Source organism: Danio rerio, chromosome 5 (assembly GCF_049306965.1).
Source record: "Danio rerio strain Tuebingen ecotype United States chromosome 5, GRCz12tu, whole genome shotgun sequence".
NCBI lineage: Eukaryota > Metazoa > Chordata > Actinopteri > Cypriniformes > Danionidae > Danio > Danio rerio.
The window spans coordinates 8519977-8537500 of record NC_133180.1 but is presented as its reverse complement, the minus strand read 5'-3'; the positions used below and the strand labels follow the sequence as shown (position 1 = coordinate 8537500).

Sequence of the window (17524 nt, the reverse complement as noted above, 5' to 3'; positions counted from 1 at the left end):
ACGCATTATGATGGATATATAAAATATCTGACTGTTTTTCTTGTCTTAGAAGGGCTGATTATCATGTGTACAACCAGAGGTGTAAAGAGTAGCTGAAAACCATACTTGAGTAAATGTACAGATACCTTACTGTAAAAATTACAAGTTACAAGTCACCAATTCCAATTAGACTTGAGTAAAAGTATTAAAGTATCTGATTTTAAAAGAACTTAAGTATTTTACTCATACTGAATGTAGGCTCAAAGAACACCAAAAAAGGTTTTATTTCCTAATATAGAAATTAAATTGAACACCTCAATGTTTCAAAATGGCAGAACAAAATAGGTAAGAAAAAAATAGAACAAAAAGTCTCAAACTCAAATGTTCAAAAAAGGCACAAACATTTTTGCCAAAAAAATATAAATAAATAAAATAAATAGTAGTAAAAAAAATTCAGAGCTGACTTTCATGTGATTAACGTCTCAAAGGGGGGCAATACTTTTATTTTGAGCAGTTTTTCAATTGATTAGGATGTTTTGTATTACTACTACTATTACTACTACTAGGATGTCTTTATTAAATTAAACAAAGAGGAGCAGTGTTATTTTTCAACTTAGTAAAATACATATCAATTCAATGAAAAATACATCACAAACTCATAGCTAAATGCACCTGAGGCAAATTGTAAAATTTCAGTGATACATTTATTCATGTTGCGCAAAAAAAATTTAGCTAAAACATAGTCATGTCATGTCGCAGTGGTTTTTGTCATATCTGTAACTGTATTATGAATTCATTTAATTAACATTAAATTAACTAACCCAGGCTCATTGTGGAAACTTAGCCCCGCGGACGTTTCTGGAGGCCGCGAAATATGTCCCGGGAGGTACGTATTCGTGCAGTTTTTGTTTTCGCGAATCCGCGAAAGGCCGCTGTGCCATGCTTTTTCGCATCTCGAACGCCTCTCAGATGCGCGTGCTGCTCGCACCTGCGCTGTTCTCGCATGAAAAGCCACCGGAGGCCGCTGTCGAGCGACCGTCTGTCCGACTGACTGAATGACTTAACGATCGACTGGGCGGCCGGCCGATCGGCTGACCCAGCCACCCTCCTCCTCCTCCTTCCCTAAACCCAAGCGACGATTTACAAAAGCCGCCCAGAAAAGAAAAACAAAAGTCCTTGTCCGATTTTAACCAAGTTTTCGGATTTCACTGCATTCAAGCCCCATCACGAACTTGTTCGCTTTTATTTTTTGGATTCTGTTTTTCACCTTACCTGATTTCTGGAACTGCTCTTCGCCGGACTCGAAACTGGTTTCGACGGGAAAGCCCTTCACACAGAGGTGAGCCATCACAGCAGGCAAGCATGAAGAAGAGGAGCGGCGTCACACACCGCCCGGTAGCGTTCGCTCTAAAAAACGAAATGTGGCCATATGTACCTCCGGCCACGTAAATTTCGGTCTCCAGAAACGTCCGCGGGGCTACGTTTTCAGAATGAGCTTGGGTTGAAATTAACAATAAATAGACTCTTACCTCAATGTGTTTTCTCAAATTCTTAAAAGCACTTATTTTCGTGGTTCGTGGCAAACAAAGTAGACACTGCATCCTGTAAGAACCACTCTGCATATCGGCAAATGAAAACTTTTTATTCAGATAAGGCCATGGATGTTCATCAGTGTTTGCACTGCTTGATGTGCCGACTTCGGCTTCATCATTTGCTGCAGCCATGTTGCTAACTAAACACCTGGTATTAGGCAAGCTGCTAATTCAGGTTCACGTGATTTAGCTCATAAATAGCATACAGTACCTTCAGCACCCTGCAGATGGCCTTGTCCGCCCAACAAATCAGCCATGGTAGATAAAGATGCCAACCTGTCGCGCACAAGCACAATATAACGAGTAACAAGAGTCAAGTGTTGTCAAGAGTTCAAAATGTAGTGGAGTAAAGAGTAAATATATTCAGTCAAAAATGTTGTCAAGAAGAGAGTAAAAGTTGCTTATGTTTTTAAAACTCAGTACAAGTACAAAGTAGCCAAAAAAAATACTTAATTAAGGTAACAAAGTCCATTTACTTAAGTACTTTACACTACTGTATACAACCTAAAGTAAATATGAATATTTTATGAATATTTTTTGCAGTAAATGTTATAACAAATAAATAACAAGTGTATTAATAATTCCTTACATTTATATAGCGCTTTTCTGGGCACTCAAAGCGTTTTACACATAGGGGGGAATCTCCTCATCCACCACCAGTGTGCAGCATCCACCTGGATGACGCAACGGCAGCCATTTTGCACCAGACCGCACACCACACACCAGCTGATTGGTGGAGAGGAGACAGAGTGATGAAGCCAATTATGATATAGGGAGGGTTAGGCGGTCATGATAGACAGGCCAGTGGACAAATTTGGCCAGGATGTTGGGGTGAAACCCCTACTCTTTTTTATGAAGAACATCTTTGGATTTTTAACGTCCACTAAGATTCAGAACCTCGGTTTAACGTCTTTTTCGAAAGACGGCGCTCACTGATCAGTTTAGAGTCCCCGTCACTATACTGGGGCATTAGGACCCACGCAGACCGCAGGTTGGGCGCCCCCTGCTGGCCTCACTAACACCACTTCCGGCAGCAACTTAGCTTTCCCATGTGGTCTCCCATCCAGGTACTGACCAGGCTCAGCCCTGCTTGACTTCAGTGGGTGATCATGTGAGAGTTGCAGAGAGCGAACTGCCGGTCTAGTATATCCAGATGCATCAGATAATGTTTATATATATTATACTATATACTAGTGTATGTGTGTGAATGAGTGTGTATGGATGTTTTCCCAGTACTGGGTTTCGGCTGGAAGGACATTTGATGTGTAAAACATATGCTGGATAAGTTGATGGTTCATTCCACTGTGGCTACCCCTGATAAGTATGGGACTAAGCTGAAGGAAAATGAATGTATGAATTTTACCATGTGATTTGCCAACTGACCCAGCCGGGATTCAAACCAGCAACCTTCTTGCTGTGACGCGACAGTGCTAAACGTTGAGCCATTGTGGAAAACACAGTGACACAAAAAAATTTTGATTCACTTTATTGCAATTAAATTCTAATCTAATCCTGATAAACTATGGATATTGTTAGAAAGGTCTAACTTTACTAAATACATGTTTTACTGTTGTTGTTTTTTATTATTAGGCTTTATTATTACTGTCCCCCTTAACCTGTAAGACCATTACATATAACCATAATATTTAGTCTAAAATTAAAGCAATCATGACAAAATATATATCATTTGAAAACTTAAAAATTCTAGTTTCCAAATCTGAAGACAGATGTTTGCTGGATAGTAGCTATTTTGAGCAACAGCTATTTATTAATTTGTGACAAGGATACTTATAATAGTTATAAAGCATTACTTTGCTACAGCAATCCGTGTGTAAAAGCATATTTTAATGTGTTTTTAGTGGCTAAATTCAAATCAAATATCACCAAACTGCTCATAGCACATGGACACTACTGATTATTAATAGCAACCTGTACATATATTAATTTATTGTAAATCTCTGTTCATAGCTAACACAACCTGTATATAATGTTGATAGTACATCCATCTGTAAACATCACCATGGTTTTCTATAACTGCACTTTATATCAAAAGTATGAAGACGTATGCTTCACACTCCTCAAAACATACACAGAAATAGGGGGCACCCTCATACGCTCACCAATGTAAACTGAATGTCATCTCGTGGTCATGTTTGGTACTGCAGCCAAACCAAAATTTACAGAAAGCTTTTTTTTGAGATATCAACTTTAAATTTGTAATATAAATTCATTCATGCCTTCATTTTCTTGTCGGCTTAGTCCCTTTATTAATATGGGGTCGCCACAGCGGAGTGAACCGCCAACTTATACAGCAAGTTTTTACATAGCGGATGCCCTTCCAGCCGCAATCCATCTCTGGGAAATGTAATATAATATGTTTAGCAATTTAGCTTTGATTTCCTGTCAAATATGGGCTAAAACAGGTTTTACGTAATATAATAAACTATACATTTATTGTGGTATTATTTGGATAAACTTAAAGGTGCATAATATTTCTAATGCTTTGTGTAAAATAGTGTTTTGTATAAATTAACTGGTTTGTTAAATTTTTTCATAGTTTTCCATCATCATGATGTTAATTCCTATGTTTTTTTCTTTTCTTTTTCTCTCAGAGCCACATTAGCAGAGAAGGTGCCAGGTCTGTCATGTTTGTCTCGCTCTCAGAAAGATGGTCTGTCCTCCTCCACCAACAGCGATGCCTCCGCTCAGGACTCCAGCGTCAGCAGACAGTCTTCTGTGTCCAAGAACAGACTCCACAGCACTATGGTACAATAGAAAACACCCTCTGTATGTGGCTTGAATCAAAAATAGTGTTGGAAGAAAAATAGTTTTCATTTAGGTATTGCTAGTAACATTAACAAATAATTACAAAGAAGCTTTTGTTTGAATTCAAAAACACATTGAATTAAAAAAAGCATGCAATATTTAGCAATATCTCTGACATTATCTTCAGCAGATACCCCAATAATATCCAGCTGCAGGCCCGCAGAACCACACACGTTTTAGGCACACACAATCTAGGACACACGATTTAGGCAAACCATATATGGTAACTCTTTAGTATTATCGCCACCTATTGAATTTCACAAATATGGTTTCCCATTTCAGTCATCATTATTATTATATCGTAACGATCATTTTTACATCTCTGCAGTTTCTGAACTCAAATTATGTAAATAAAAATAATTGGTTAAAGACACTTATGACTTTATTCATGTGTCCACATACACAAAGAAAACATTATAGACCGTCTACTTGTTGGATTAAGTGTAATAAACTAATTTAAGCTCTTAATATTTTCATACTTGGTTAAAATCACTTTGTTGTAAAATATAAAAAGCAAACAATAATATGTCACTTTAAAATAAATGATCCTGCTATAGTTAAACATTTAAACAATATATATAGTTATAAACTGATTATCTTAACTGATTATAATTATAAGTTTATATATAAACTACTGTCTTTTACTAAACTGCTTTTTACTAAATATATGTACTATATATATATATATATATATATATATATATATATATAGGAACAAATTAACTATTAATAATACAAAAAATCATAAGTATATATATATATATATATATATATATATATATATATATATATATATATATATATATATATATATATATATATATATATATTTACTTATTTATTTATTTATTAAATTATGTTGTATTGTTAATAGTTAATTTGTTCCTATTGCTAAATTTTGGTTTGAAAAAAAATTTATTGCTTACTATAAATTACTACAGTATTAAATGTGGGAAATCATTAGTTAAAAGGTTATTAAAATAAAAAATATTAATATAGTGTTCTACATTTCTTACATGTAAAAAGATTTTTATTACATAATGTATTATTGCCTATATTAACTTGCTATTATTTCCTTCATCATAAATTAATCCATTATATAAATGGATTCAAATTAGATCGTTCAGCAAGGCCAGCAATCGAGTATCTGCCATATTAATGTCAGATAATAATGGCTGATCAGCTATAATGACTGATTAAAAACTGTTCAGTCTATTATATTGAATGGCGATCGGAAACAACGCTCCCCATTCGGAGCGTCTCAATCGCGATATTTGTGAAATAAAGTAAACACTATTGTTAATTGTGTACAATATTTATTTATCATATATATCAAAATATATCGATGACGATGTTCAAAAAGACGTTTATAACATTAACATCCGTCGTAACCAAATATGGTTTGCCTAGATCGTGTGTCTTAGATTGTGTGTGCCTAAAACGTGTGTGGTTCTGCGGGCCTGCAGCTGGATATATCTCACTGAAACAGCACAAAAGCTCTTATGTTGGACGGCTGCTTCTTTCTGTGTGATTGCAGGTAAAGGGAGAAGTGGAACTGGACCTGATGGAGAACAGGCCAAAATTGTCATTTAAAGGCTTTTCTAGACGGCGGCTCCTCAAATGCTCCTCGCTGCTTATAGAGAAGGTGAGGTTCAGTTAAAAACATAATTTGCTTTCCACTTATAAATTGGGAGGTTCCAAGATGGCGGCTTGAAGGAAGGTTGTGTGTAGTAAAGCGGTAGAGTCACGTTGTCGTATTTTATTTAAAAAATTTCAGTAGGTAACATTTTTACATGCGCAAACTCAGTATTCTACAGTTTGAGCATAGATGACTACTTTCTTTTTTCTTTTCTTTTTTTTAATCAGAATATGCAAAAAGGTACATAAATTGCAACCCGGGCTCTGCGGACCGCGATTTACGTCCCGGGAGGTACGTATTCGAGCGGTTTTTGTTTTCGCGGATTCGCGAGAGGCCGCTGTACGCGCTTTTTTGTGTCTTTGCCGTTTGCGCCCGCGCCGTTCTCACGCGAAAAGCCGCCGGATCGGCCGACTCGGCCGCCCTCCTCTTCCTCCTCCTCCTTCCTTAAACCCGAGCGGCGGTTCGCAAAAGCCGTCCAGAAAAAAAAAAAGCAAAAGCCCTCGTCTTCGATTTCGACCGCGTTTTCGGATCCCGCCACGTTCTCGCCCTTATTTTTCGGATTCTGTTTTTCATCTTACCTGATTTCCGGAACCGCTGTTCCCCGGACTCGATCCCTGTCGTCGTCCCCGCGGTCGGCTCCTCCTCCTCCTCCGGGGCCTCCGCTCCGCCGACGCAACGCTGTGAGCTAAGCGGACAAACTGGTTACACCGGGAAAGCCCTCCACTCGGAGGCGAGCCGTCGGCCGGTGAGCGCGAAGAGGAGGGGCGGAGTGGCGCTACACCGCCCCGCAGCGTTCGCTCGAAAAAAACTAAACGCAGCCTTACGTACCTCCGGCCACGTAAACCGCGGCCTCCAGAAACGTCCGCGGGGCTACGTTTCCAGAATGAGCTTGGGTTGATAAATTGGTATCATACAAATACAAAGAAACATCAAGAAAAAAAACAAGACAAAACAACAACAAAAAACAATATAGTCAGGTACTGTTTGGTGTGTGTGTGTGTGTGTGTGTGTGTGTGTGTGTGTGTGTGTGTGTGTGTGTGTGTGTGTGTGTGTGTGCGCGTGTGTGTGCGCGTGTGTGTGCGCGTGTGTGTGCGCGTGTGTGCGCACGTGTGTGTGTGTGTGTCCATGTGAAGGTAACTTGGTGGACAGGTCAGATTACATACATAAGGAACAATATCAGCCAATAAATGAAGCAAGTATCGCAGATATAAGTAAAACAGATAAAAAGAAGCCAGTCAGAGGTAGGGAGTAACAACAATGCTTAGTAATGTATGATAGTAATAATGACAGTAGAAAGAAAGAAAGGACAACAGTAATAATAACTAACAATGATAATAAATCACAAGTACTACACCAACTATTACTACAGAAAGTTACTTATATTACAACTACCACTGCTGCTACTACAGCCACAACCACGACTATTACTACTATAATGTCTACTAATACTACCACAACAATGACTACCACTACTGATATTACTACAGAGTCTGCTACAACTAATACAACAACATCTACTACTACTATTACTACTACTACTACCACCATCACTGCTACTACAACATCTACATAAACGACATCTACTACTACTACTGCTACAATGACACCTTTACTACATCTGCTACCACTATACCAATGACATCAACTACTACAGGAATTACTACTTCAATAAATCACAATTACAATCAAAACTACTACAATGACTACTACTACAACTACAACTACAACTACTACTACAACTACAACTACAACAACAACTACTGCAACCTTAATAATGATAATGGTATTAATACTTATTATAATGATAATGAAAAGATAGCAGGAGGACAGGTCAGAACAGTAATAATAATAATGATAACAAAAGTAAAAGTAATACCATTAACGATAAAAGTGACAAGGGGAGTGGAGGACAAGTCAGAGAGAGGACAAGTAATTATAATAATAACAATAAATAATAATAATAATAATAGTAGTAGTGGTAAGTAAAAGATGAAAGAGATGGAAAGGAAAAAAACTGAAAAAGAATAGGAGGAGTAGAAGAAAAGGAAAGAAACAAAGAGTCAAAAAATAAAGTTCAGCAATTAAAGAGAATGAGAATAAAAAATAAAATAAATAAATAAACATTACTATTTTAATGACAATTACTTGCTATCTAAAGTAATGACTACTTTCTGAGGCAATCGGAAAATATGGCACATAAAAAAACGCAGTTCACCAGTCGTGAAGACGAGCTCATCCACAAACACACTGTCGGACAGGGTAGCGGAGATTACAGCTAATATCTCTAAACTCATAGATGATAAAATTACAAAAATTTTAAATCACAAACAAGGGCGGACGACCTTGAAAACAGGGGCAGACAGAAGAATCTCTAAATTGTCGGATTACCTGAGGGTATAGAATGTAAAAATCCAACGTGATTCTTCGATTCATGGCTTCCTAAGACCCTCGCCATTACGACAAAAGAGGGCCGAATAAAGTTAGAGCACACCGGTCCCTCGCTCCGAAAACCCTGCCACACAATGACCATGTCCCATCCTGATAGGATTTCACAATTTCAGAGACAAACTACGTGTGTTAAATGCTTCATGGGAGCTGGGATCCAGTGGTTCTCCTTTAAAATTCGGAGACATCACAGTGATGATTTTTCAAGATTTCTCTGCATCCCATCTCTGTAAACACAGGAGGTTCGATGAAGTCAAGAAACGCCCAAAGTCCATATGCGCGGAATGCAGGCAAATTTACCCTGTTCTCCTCAAGGTAAACTTTTGTGGCTCGGTGAAGTGGTTCATGACCCAGCTGCTGTTGTGGCATTTGTAGATTCGATGAATGCAACATCTACCGATAGTACCTGAATCACCTGATGGGAGACCACCTGCCTGATGGTCACCCAACTCACACCACATGTCTCTCAGACACTCACACACTAATGTGAAGGCAGACGTTGCGAATTTAACTGGGTATTTGGGAAATATTGGTCAATAAGGCGTACTGTTCGGTTTATTAAACCATGCTGATGTTAATCCGCTTGTTAAGTGTGACGTCACTCAAAGCGGCTTCCGGGTCAAAGCGCTCTATTCAACTGTAAGGGGAGACTCATCAAATGGTAATAATAAACGTTTCCGAAGCGATTTAATACTATCGAAAATCACGATCGCAATATATATGTCCATGCCTAATATCCGATGGCCAGAAAGTGATTAATTTTTTTAGAAACTGTTAAAACTTTGTTTTTTGTTATGCAGCAAGCCCAGAGATTGTTCTGTACACTATGACTTTATATAAAATGTACTTAAATGTGTGATATGAATTAAAAGTGATCATAAACGAATGATTTCTCAACTCAAATGAGTGGCCTGGAAACAGTATTACAAACGTCACCAACATGCCACCACCTAACAAGTGGAAAGCGGCACTGCCGCTCAATATTTAGGATGGAGTTTTCTTAGTAGTTAAGGGGCCTCTTCTTCACAGTAATGAGAGTTAGTGTGGAATATTGTTGATGTTTAAAGGGCCATGACACCCCCCTCTTTCGGTTAAAGTCTACTTCAGAATTTTTTCAAAAGATGCATGATTAATGGGCGTGGAGCTCCGCGAGCATCGGGCAGGAGTGGGCGTGGCCAGCAGGGGAGAAGGGGAGCGAATAACTGCTGTTGTCAGTTAGCTCACAAAATGAGACACAAAGAGGAGACGCATGAGTTTATAGTTCACAAAGTTAAAATGCAAAGAAATGAACAGTGATTTAATGCCCTGCTACATTTGTTATTTGTAATTTTATATACAGAAAACAACAATTTATATCATTATAAAGATAAGTGTGTTCATGTAAACACTATAAATGAGGACTTCTCCCTCAATCCCCGTATCCAGCAGACTCAGTGCAGCAGGTCTCCTGACCCGTCTATTTCAACCGTTAACCCTGCTGGTAATCTGGAGGATTTAGGCAAACACAGCAGCACGGCGATGTGTCTGAATGTGAACGAACTCCTGATGAAAGACAGCGTCCGCCATTCTCTAATTCTCGTGCTGCTCTCCCGACAAAAATGCTAGCAGCACGCACACAGCTTTGCTGTATGATCAGCCCTGACAAGATCGCGGGGGAAAACATGCAACAAACCCCGTGGATGATGGAAACAAACGCATATGAGCCTTCATGAACGGCTAAATACTGTGCCGTGGTTTCCGTGTCTCTCAGCTCGGGCTTGACACTGGCAGGTCTGGCAGGTCTCATGAATAATTAAGAAGCCGGCTCTTCTCATAGGATAAGAAAACTCCGCTATGAATAATAATGAGAAACCGACGCGTCATCATTGCACTTGCAGTTCTGCGCTACGTCGCCGATTTTGATCCCGCCCCAAAAATCATTTTAAACCCGGAAGCTGAAATTAGCTGAGAAAAGCTCAAAATTATCCAGTTTTCCCCACAATGAAAGCTGACAGGTGCTAACATTGTCTTAACTGATGCTCAACACACACACATCTGTTAATACAAAAAAAAAAAGTTATCCGGGGTGTCCTGAACCTTTAATGACTGTTGTTCTATTGTTCCAGTTTTGTGTCTGTTTGTTGTAAATGAGGGCGATGCCGATCCTCTTGTGCACCACCAGAGGGAGCCATCGCCCGAATTCTAATTCGACTCACGGACTCAAATTCCCATAAGCCCTGCTACCTGGCACTGATTGCGGTCCAGGTGCAGCTTATCAGATCTCGTGTATATATACCACACTCACGCTCTGGTTCGTTGCGAAGTCTTGATTTGCCTGGCTGTCATTTCTGAGCGTTCCATACTCCCTGCTTCAGACTGATCTGTGTTTCTGACCCTGTGCTTGTTCTACGATTACGAAAGACATCTGCCTGCCCCTGATCTCCAGCCTGTTATTCTGACCAGTAAGATATCTGCCTGCCTTTGAACTTTTGCTTGTCCCACGTTCTGTCTCCTGGATTACCCCTTTGTGTTTGTATGTATGTGTGCTTTTAATAAAGCTTGCAAATGGATTCAATGCCTTCTGACTCATCACAACACTGTTGTATACTTGGATGAATCCACTTATAAATCATCATAGATATATACACTAGAAATCGCATAGGAACCCTGAGCATGCGTCTATAGCGCCGCCACATTGGTACAGTGCTCCCAGGACAAGTGTCATTCAACCGCACTAGTCAAGACAGTGATATTACGTGAAGATGCGGGACTTTAGCGCTGTCTACGGGTGTAGTAACGAGCAAACAAAGAAAACAAAGCACAAAGGCAGAACATTTCATAGGTAAGATTAAGTTTTTTACGTTTTTTATGTTATGAACTTTTGTCTTCAACAGGTACCATTATTAATGATAATACAGTCACTTACTGCCTTCACCATAAGGCAAAGTAGCTCCAACTCGCACTAAACACTCGGCTTATGCTAGTTTCGTTGAATAAAATCAGCAAACAATGCAAAAGAAATATGAAAACGAGATGCTGCGCTGCCAGAAACTTGTATTACTGTCGGCTAGTGAACGAGTCGTTCATAACGGGGATTCTTTCACAAGCGAATCGCTCCCTCTGTCAGTATGAGAAGTGAAAGTGTAACCAGTTCTGCATTAGTGTTTTCTTATTTTTATGAAGGAATAACCAGTCGGAGGTCGGGAGTTGTGACAGCTCTTTACTCAATGAGAATAAACAAAAAGCACAGCTTTTACAGTGTGTCTTCGCCCTTACATGCGCAGCCAGTGCAGAGATGGAGAGACATAGAACATAACTCCAAACAATTTTAACAAAGTGACAAAACATACCTGAGAATAAACAAAGCACAGCTTTTACAATGTGTCTTCACCCGTACAGCTTTTCTGCAATGCATTTAGCATTTACATGCTTCACTTAGGCTAAAGTAAATCAAAACCTCAATTTAAGTGATGACACAAAAATAATGAAATATATGTGAAAAATAAAGGTATAAATACTATTTAAACATGAAAACTGGCTTTAAAAGTTATTTATAAAGTAAAGATGATTAAAGATTAATTGGAGCTAGACACCTAATATCAAGCTTTGTTCGTGTTTTTGAGGCTCTAATATCCACTTAGCACATTAAGATAGCTTGGGCCATGGATTTAAATGAAGAAGTGGCTGATAAGATCTGGGAAGAAGCCCTGTCAAGAATAAAAAAAGCTTCAATAAATTCGAGACATAAATTAATTTAATTTAAAGTTTTACATCGCCTTCATTTCTCTAAAACTAGATTAAGTAAAATCTTTCCCTCTGTATCTCCTAAATGTGACAGATGTGGTAGAGCAGAGGGGACTTTGGCACATTTATTTTGGTTTTGTCCTGTTCTTTATGAGTTTTGGTCCAGCATCTTTGAGTTGTTTTCCAGTGCTTATGGAACCCTGATGGTTGGCATGATCACAGCTAAAAAGATGATCTTACTTAATTGGAAGTCTCCAAAGGCTCCCTGTTTTAAGAGATGGTTGAATGAGCTGCTTTATGTCATTCAAATGGAGCAACTACGTCTTGAAACTTCACAGAAAAAAGCTGAAACCACATGGGGACCTATTTTAAGACTCTTGGGAATCTAGCATTTTACCTTTGGAAATTTTCATCTCTAACTCATATATTCATGACACTGACTTTGTAGAAATGTTAATACTGTCATCCTTTTAAAAAAATTGTTTATGCTACATATGTCATGTGTATACTTATGTATATTTGATAACTGAGACGATTCCTCCCTTTGTTTGTTTTTTTTTTTTTTTTTTTTTTTTTTTGAGGGGGTGGGATGGAGCTAATGTCAATTATTTTGTATTGTATTTATTATTATTTTTGTATTATTATTTGTATTGTACTGTGTTTGTTAAAAATCTTATAAAAATGGTAAATAAAAATAAATATTACAAAAAAAAAAGATTAATTGGAGCTTAGCAGACACCCACCTCTCCCATGCGCAACCACTGCAGAAAGGGAAGAGGCGGGTGCAAAACAGGAAATTAAACAGCGTGAGCTCCCTTCGAAATTTAAAGGAAAAGACAAACTAACAAAAAACTCAGGTACACTTACTAACACATTAGATAAAATACATATTTTGTGTAATTCTATACTTATATAGCGAATTATAATTTTCATACCTGTTACAAAAGCAGGGGAGGAGGTGTGTTTCTGGGCACGGATTAGATCAAATTTAACAGGGAGGGTGGGCAGTACATTTCTGTACACACAAACACAAGCGTTTTGTCAGGAATGCCAGTGCGATCACTGACCCATCAATGTAGAAAAGTGATGTAAGTTTAAAATTTTCGTAATTAAAAAATAATAATTTGCATACTAACATCCAGGAAAACTCCCGATCATAGAAATATGTGTATATGTGTATATCTCTGGCTTTGGATGGCCACAGCCCTCCACTGTACCTTGGTCCCGCATTCATTTCAAAGGAGCGCTACCCTGTTCCAAAATGGCGGCTCTATTGACGCATTCCTTCCAATAGACAACAACAGGGGAGGCGACATCTAATGTATATATCTATGATAAATCATTATAGACAGATCTTTTGTGAGCTCAGAGGGTGTTAATCAATTGTGGATGCTTCTGCTAAAGTCTTCAGCAAACACTTCTTTTTAAAATGTGCATCACATGGTAAATCACAGGAGGTGTGTCGAACAATGTGTGTTCTACGTGATGTTAATACACTCATGTGATGTTAATACACTCATGTGATGTATAGAGCTATGGAAAAAAATATGAGAGACTGCTTAAAAATCCCCAGTTTCTCTGGATTCACAATTTGTGTTTGTTGTGTTTAATTTGTGTTGGTTCTGTGTTTGAGAAAAACTTTAATTTTCTGCATAAATATAATTTATTAATAATCTTCTACATGGGTGGCACGCTGGCTCAGTGGTTGGCACTGTTGCCTCACAGCAAGAAGGTCGCTGATTCGAGTCCCGGCTGGGTCAATTGGCATTTCTGTGTGGAGTTTGCAAGTTCTCCCTGTGTTGGTGTAGATTTCCTCCGGATGCTCCGGTTTCTCCCACAGTCCAAACACGTGTGCTATACTGTAGGTGAATTGAATAAACTAAACTGGCCGTAGTGTAAGAGTGTGAATAAGTGTGTATGGATGTTTTCCAGTACTGGGTTGCAGCTGGAAGGGCATCTGCTGTTTAACTAAGCCGAAGTGTGTGTGCGCGTGTGTGTGCGTGTGTTGTGTGTGTTTACAGCCTCCAGTGCAGATGAAGGAGTCTCTCAGTCTCTGTGAGCGAGATCTGGTCTCGGGCTCCTTCTCCATCGCAGCCGCACCGATGGTCATGTCCAGCAAGCAGAAGAGCAGGAGTGCAGATCTGATCCACAGCTCAGGAGACTCACAAAACCCCATGCAGAAGCTTCTGTCCATCAGTCAACTCCAGCAGATTCATGAAGGAGAGGCCAGCTGATCAATAAACAAGCGTACAGGCTTTCATCCAGTGCGAAGGAGAGACGAGGAGTGCTTTAGAGGTGCGGATTTCGTGTGCGATGGTCAAACGTTGACAACTGAGGTTAATTATTGGAGCCTTTTTTATTTTTGTAAAATTAAATGAGGTTGTTTTTTATTTCAAATTCCTATATTCTCCTTTTGTTCCCACAAAATTAGGTCACACTTTACAATAAGTTTCCATTAGTAAATATTAGTAACGCGTTCACTAACATACAGTTCATAGTGTAGCGTGAACTAATAAGGGCGGCACAGTGGCTCAGTGGTTAGGACTATCGCCTCACAGTAAGAGGGATGCTTGTTCGAGTCCCGGCTGGGCCAGTTGGCATTACTGTGTGGAGTTTGCATGTTCTCCTCATCAGGGGCGCCAAAGTGAGGACTATTCTAAGAGCCCACACTGTTTTGGGGCCCCCTGAGATACTACAAGAGTGTACAGCATTTATTAATGATAGTTTAACATTTACTAATGCATTATTAAAATACAAATTAATGAACTGTGAGGTAAAGTCAAATGTAATAAACTACTTTGTTTTCATAAACTAACATTAACAAAGATATATTAAGGATAAATATTGTAATAAATGTATTGGTTATTGTTTTTTTTTGTGTTAGTGAATACACTGACTAACATTGACTAATGCCATTTTACTGTAAAGTGTTACTGAAAATTCTATATTGACAACATTTTTATTGCAAATATGGGTTTAATGGTGTTATATAAATACGCCTTTGATAAAAAACACACAGTTTGACACAAATATTTAACAAAAAATCATTTTATTATTTAGGAAATTATAAAATGTTTGTTTTAATTACAGAGAATATAAACCGATTTGTACTTGATGTGAAAATTTTGTTACGTTCATTCATGACTTTTTTTTTTATTACAAATCATATATTGGAAACATTGTTTTAAATGAAAATATGTTATATGTTGTTACAAAATAAGCTTTGACCAAAAATCAATCACTTTGACACAAAGCTGTAACAAAAAGTAATTTTATTACCAAGTTAAACCTATTTGTAATTTTTAATTAAAAACTTTTTTAAAAATTTGTTTATTGAAACAAACAAATTTTGTCAAATTAATTCATACAATTATGCTTATTATAGCTTATTTGAATCACAGATCATATATTAAAACTTTGTGTCAATATTGGAATTTTTTAAATGAAAATATGGGTTTAATGGTGTTATAAAAATATGCTTTGACCAAAAACCGAACATTTTGACACAAATATTTAACCAAAAATCATTTTATTGACATTTCTGTTTTAAAAAATACATATGAAATGTTTGTTTTGATTAAACATAAACCTATTTGTACTTTAACAAATTGAAAATATTTCTTATTGACAGTTTTTGTCAAAATAAATTATATAATTTTAATAGAAAAGTTAAATTTGTTTATTGAAACTCATTTTATTGACACATTTTGGCAATTTATTTCATGAAATAGCTTTTGTTTTAATTACAGATCATATATTAAACACATTTTAAAAATAAAATTGTATTAAATTATATAATAAAATATGCTTTAAACCAAAAATTACACATTTTGACACAAATATTTAACAGAAATAGGTATTTTAATAACATTTATTGACAGTTTTGCTTAAATAGGTTAGATAATTTAATTTTAAAAATTCTAATTTGTTTATTGAAACTGGTTTTCATTGACAAATTTTGTCAAGTTAATTCATGAAATAGATTATTTGAATTACAGATCATATATTGAAACTTTTTGTCAAAAATGTATATATTAGAATTTTTTAATGAAAATATGGGTCTAATGGTGTTATAAAAATATGCTTTGACCATAAATCAAACATTTTGACACAAATAGGTAACAAAAAAATAATTTTAACATTTCTGTTTAAAAATATATAAATATGAAATGTTTGTTTTGATTAAACATAAACCTATTTGTACTCTAACAAATTAAAAATATTTCTTATTGACAGTTTTTGTCAAAATAAATTATATAATTTTAATTTAAAAAAGTCAAATTTGTTTATTGAAGCTTGTTTTATTGACACATTTTGTAAAAAAAAAAAATAAAAGATCATACAGATCATATATTAAACACATTTTTAAAACTAAATTGTGTTTAATGATGTAATAAAATATGCTTTAAACCAAAAATGACACAAATATTTAACAGAAAAAAGTATTTTAATAACATTTATTGACAGTTTTGCCTAAAGAAATTATATAATTTAATTTTTAAAAATCTAATTTGTTTATTGAAAGATGTTTTCATTGACAAATTTTGTCAAGTTAATTCATAAAAAAATATTGTTTTAATTACAGATAATATATTTCCATTTCTTGAAATTCAATTGAATTCAAGTTGATTTGTACTGTATAGTGCTTCTCACAATAATTAATGTTCCAAAGCGGGTTTAAAAAAGGTGCACATTATTACATTACAATCAAAATTACATTTCAGAATGTGCTTTATTTTTGGCAAAATTGTTCTTAATGATTGTTGTTAGTCAAAGGAAATTAAACGACTTTTTTCAATCATATATATATTACTTTCCTTTTGACAACATTGTATATTGACGATTGTTTTATGTACACTTTTTGTGTCAAAAGAAATGGTACTGTAAGTTTTTTATTATAAACATTTTTAAGATAAAATCATATTTTCCTTTTGACAAAATCGCTTTTTAAAAGTTGTTTTATTACTAATTGTTGTCAAAGGAAATTATGAACGTGTGTTTTGATTAAGCACATTATATTTGTTTTCGTTTTGTCTAAAAAAAAATGTATATAGAACACATAAATATAGATATAAATATAAATTGTACTTTACGCCTTTGTACACATGACCTCATTTGAGACATTTCTGCAAAAGTGTTTATATGTGTTGTAAGAGAAAAAATAAATGATAAATAAATGTAGTTTTTGTCTTTTTTTAATAAAATATTTTGGTTCACAACAGTGATTTGCAGACTTTAAGCACTTTGTAAATATCTATATTTATACAACAAACAAATATATATTTCTTATATTTATATCCTATAATTATATATAAATTTA

At 36.2% G+C, this 17524-nt stretch overlaps 1 protein-coding gene across 4 annotated transcripts in view; it reads left to right on the top strand.

Moving 5' to 3' along the window:
• opn4xb (opsin 4xb) overlaps positions 1-16539 on the top strand; it is a 60833-nt gene extending 44294 nt beyond the window's left edge. The window contains exons 7-9 of one of the 4 annotated variants that reach the window (XR_012406021.1): positions 4184-4337; positions 5935-7232; positions 7276-7329. Coding sequence is in view for 3 of the 4 variants with exons in the window: in XM_073950657.1 (XP_073806758.1) it covers positions 4184-4337; positions 5935-6042; positions 14226-14438 (475 nt within the window). In the remaining variant the exon portion in view is untranslated. 4 annotated transcript variants of the gene reach the window in all.
• Positions 16540-17524: the final 985 nt, after the last annotated feature.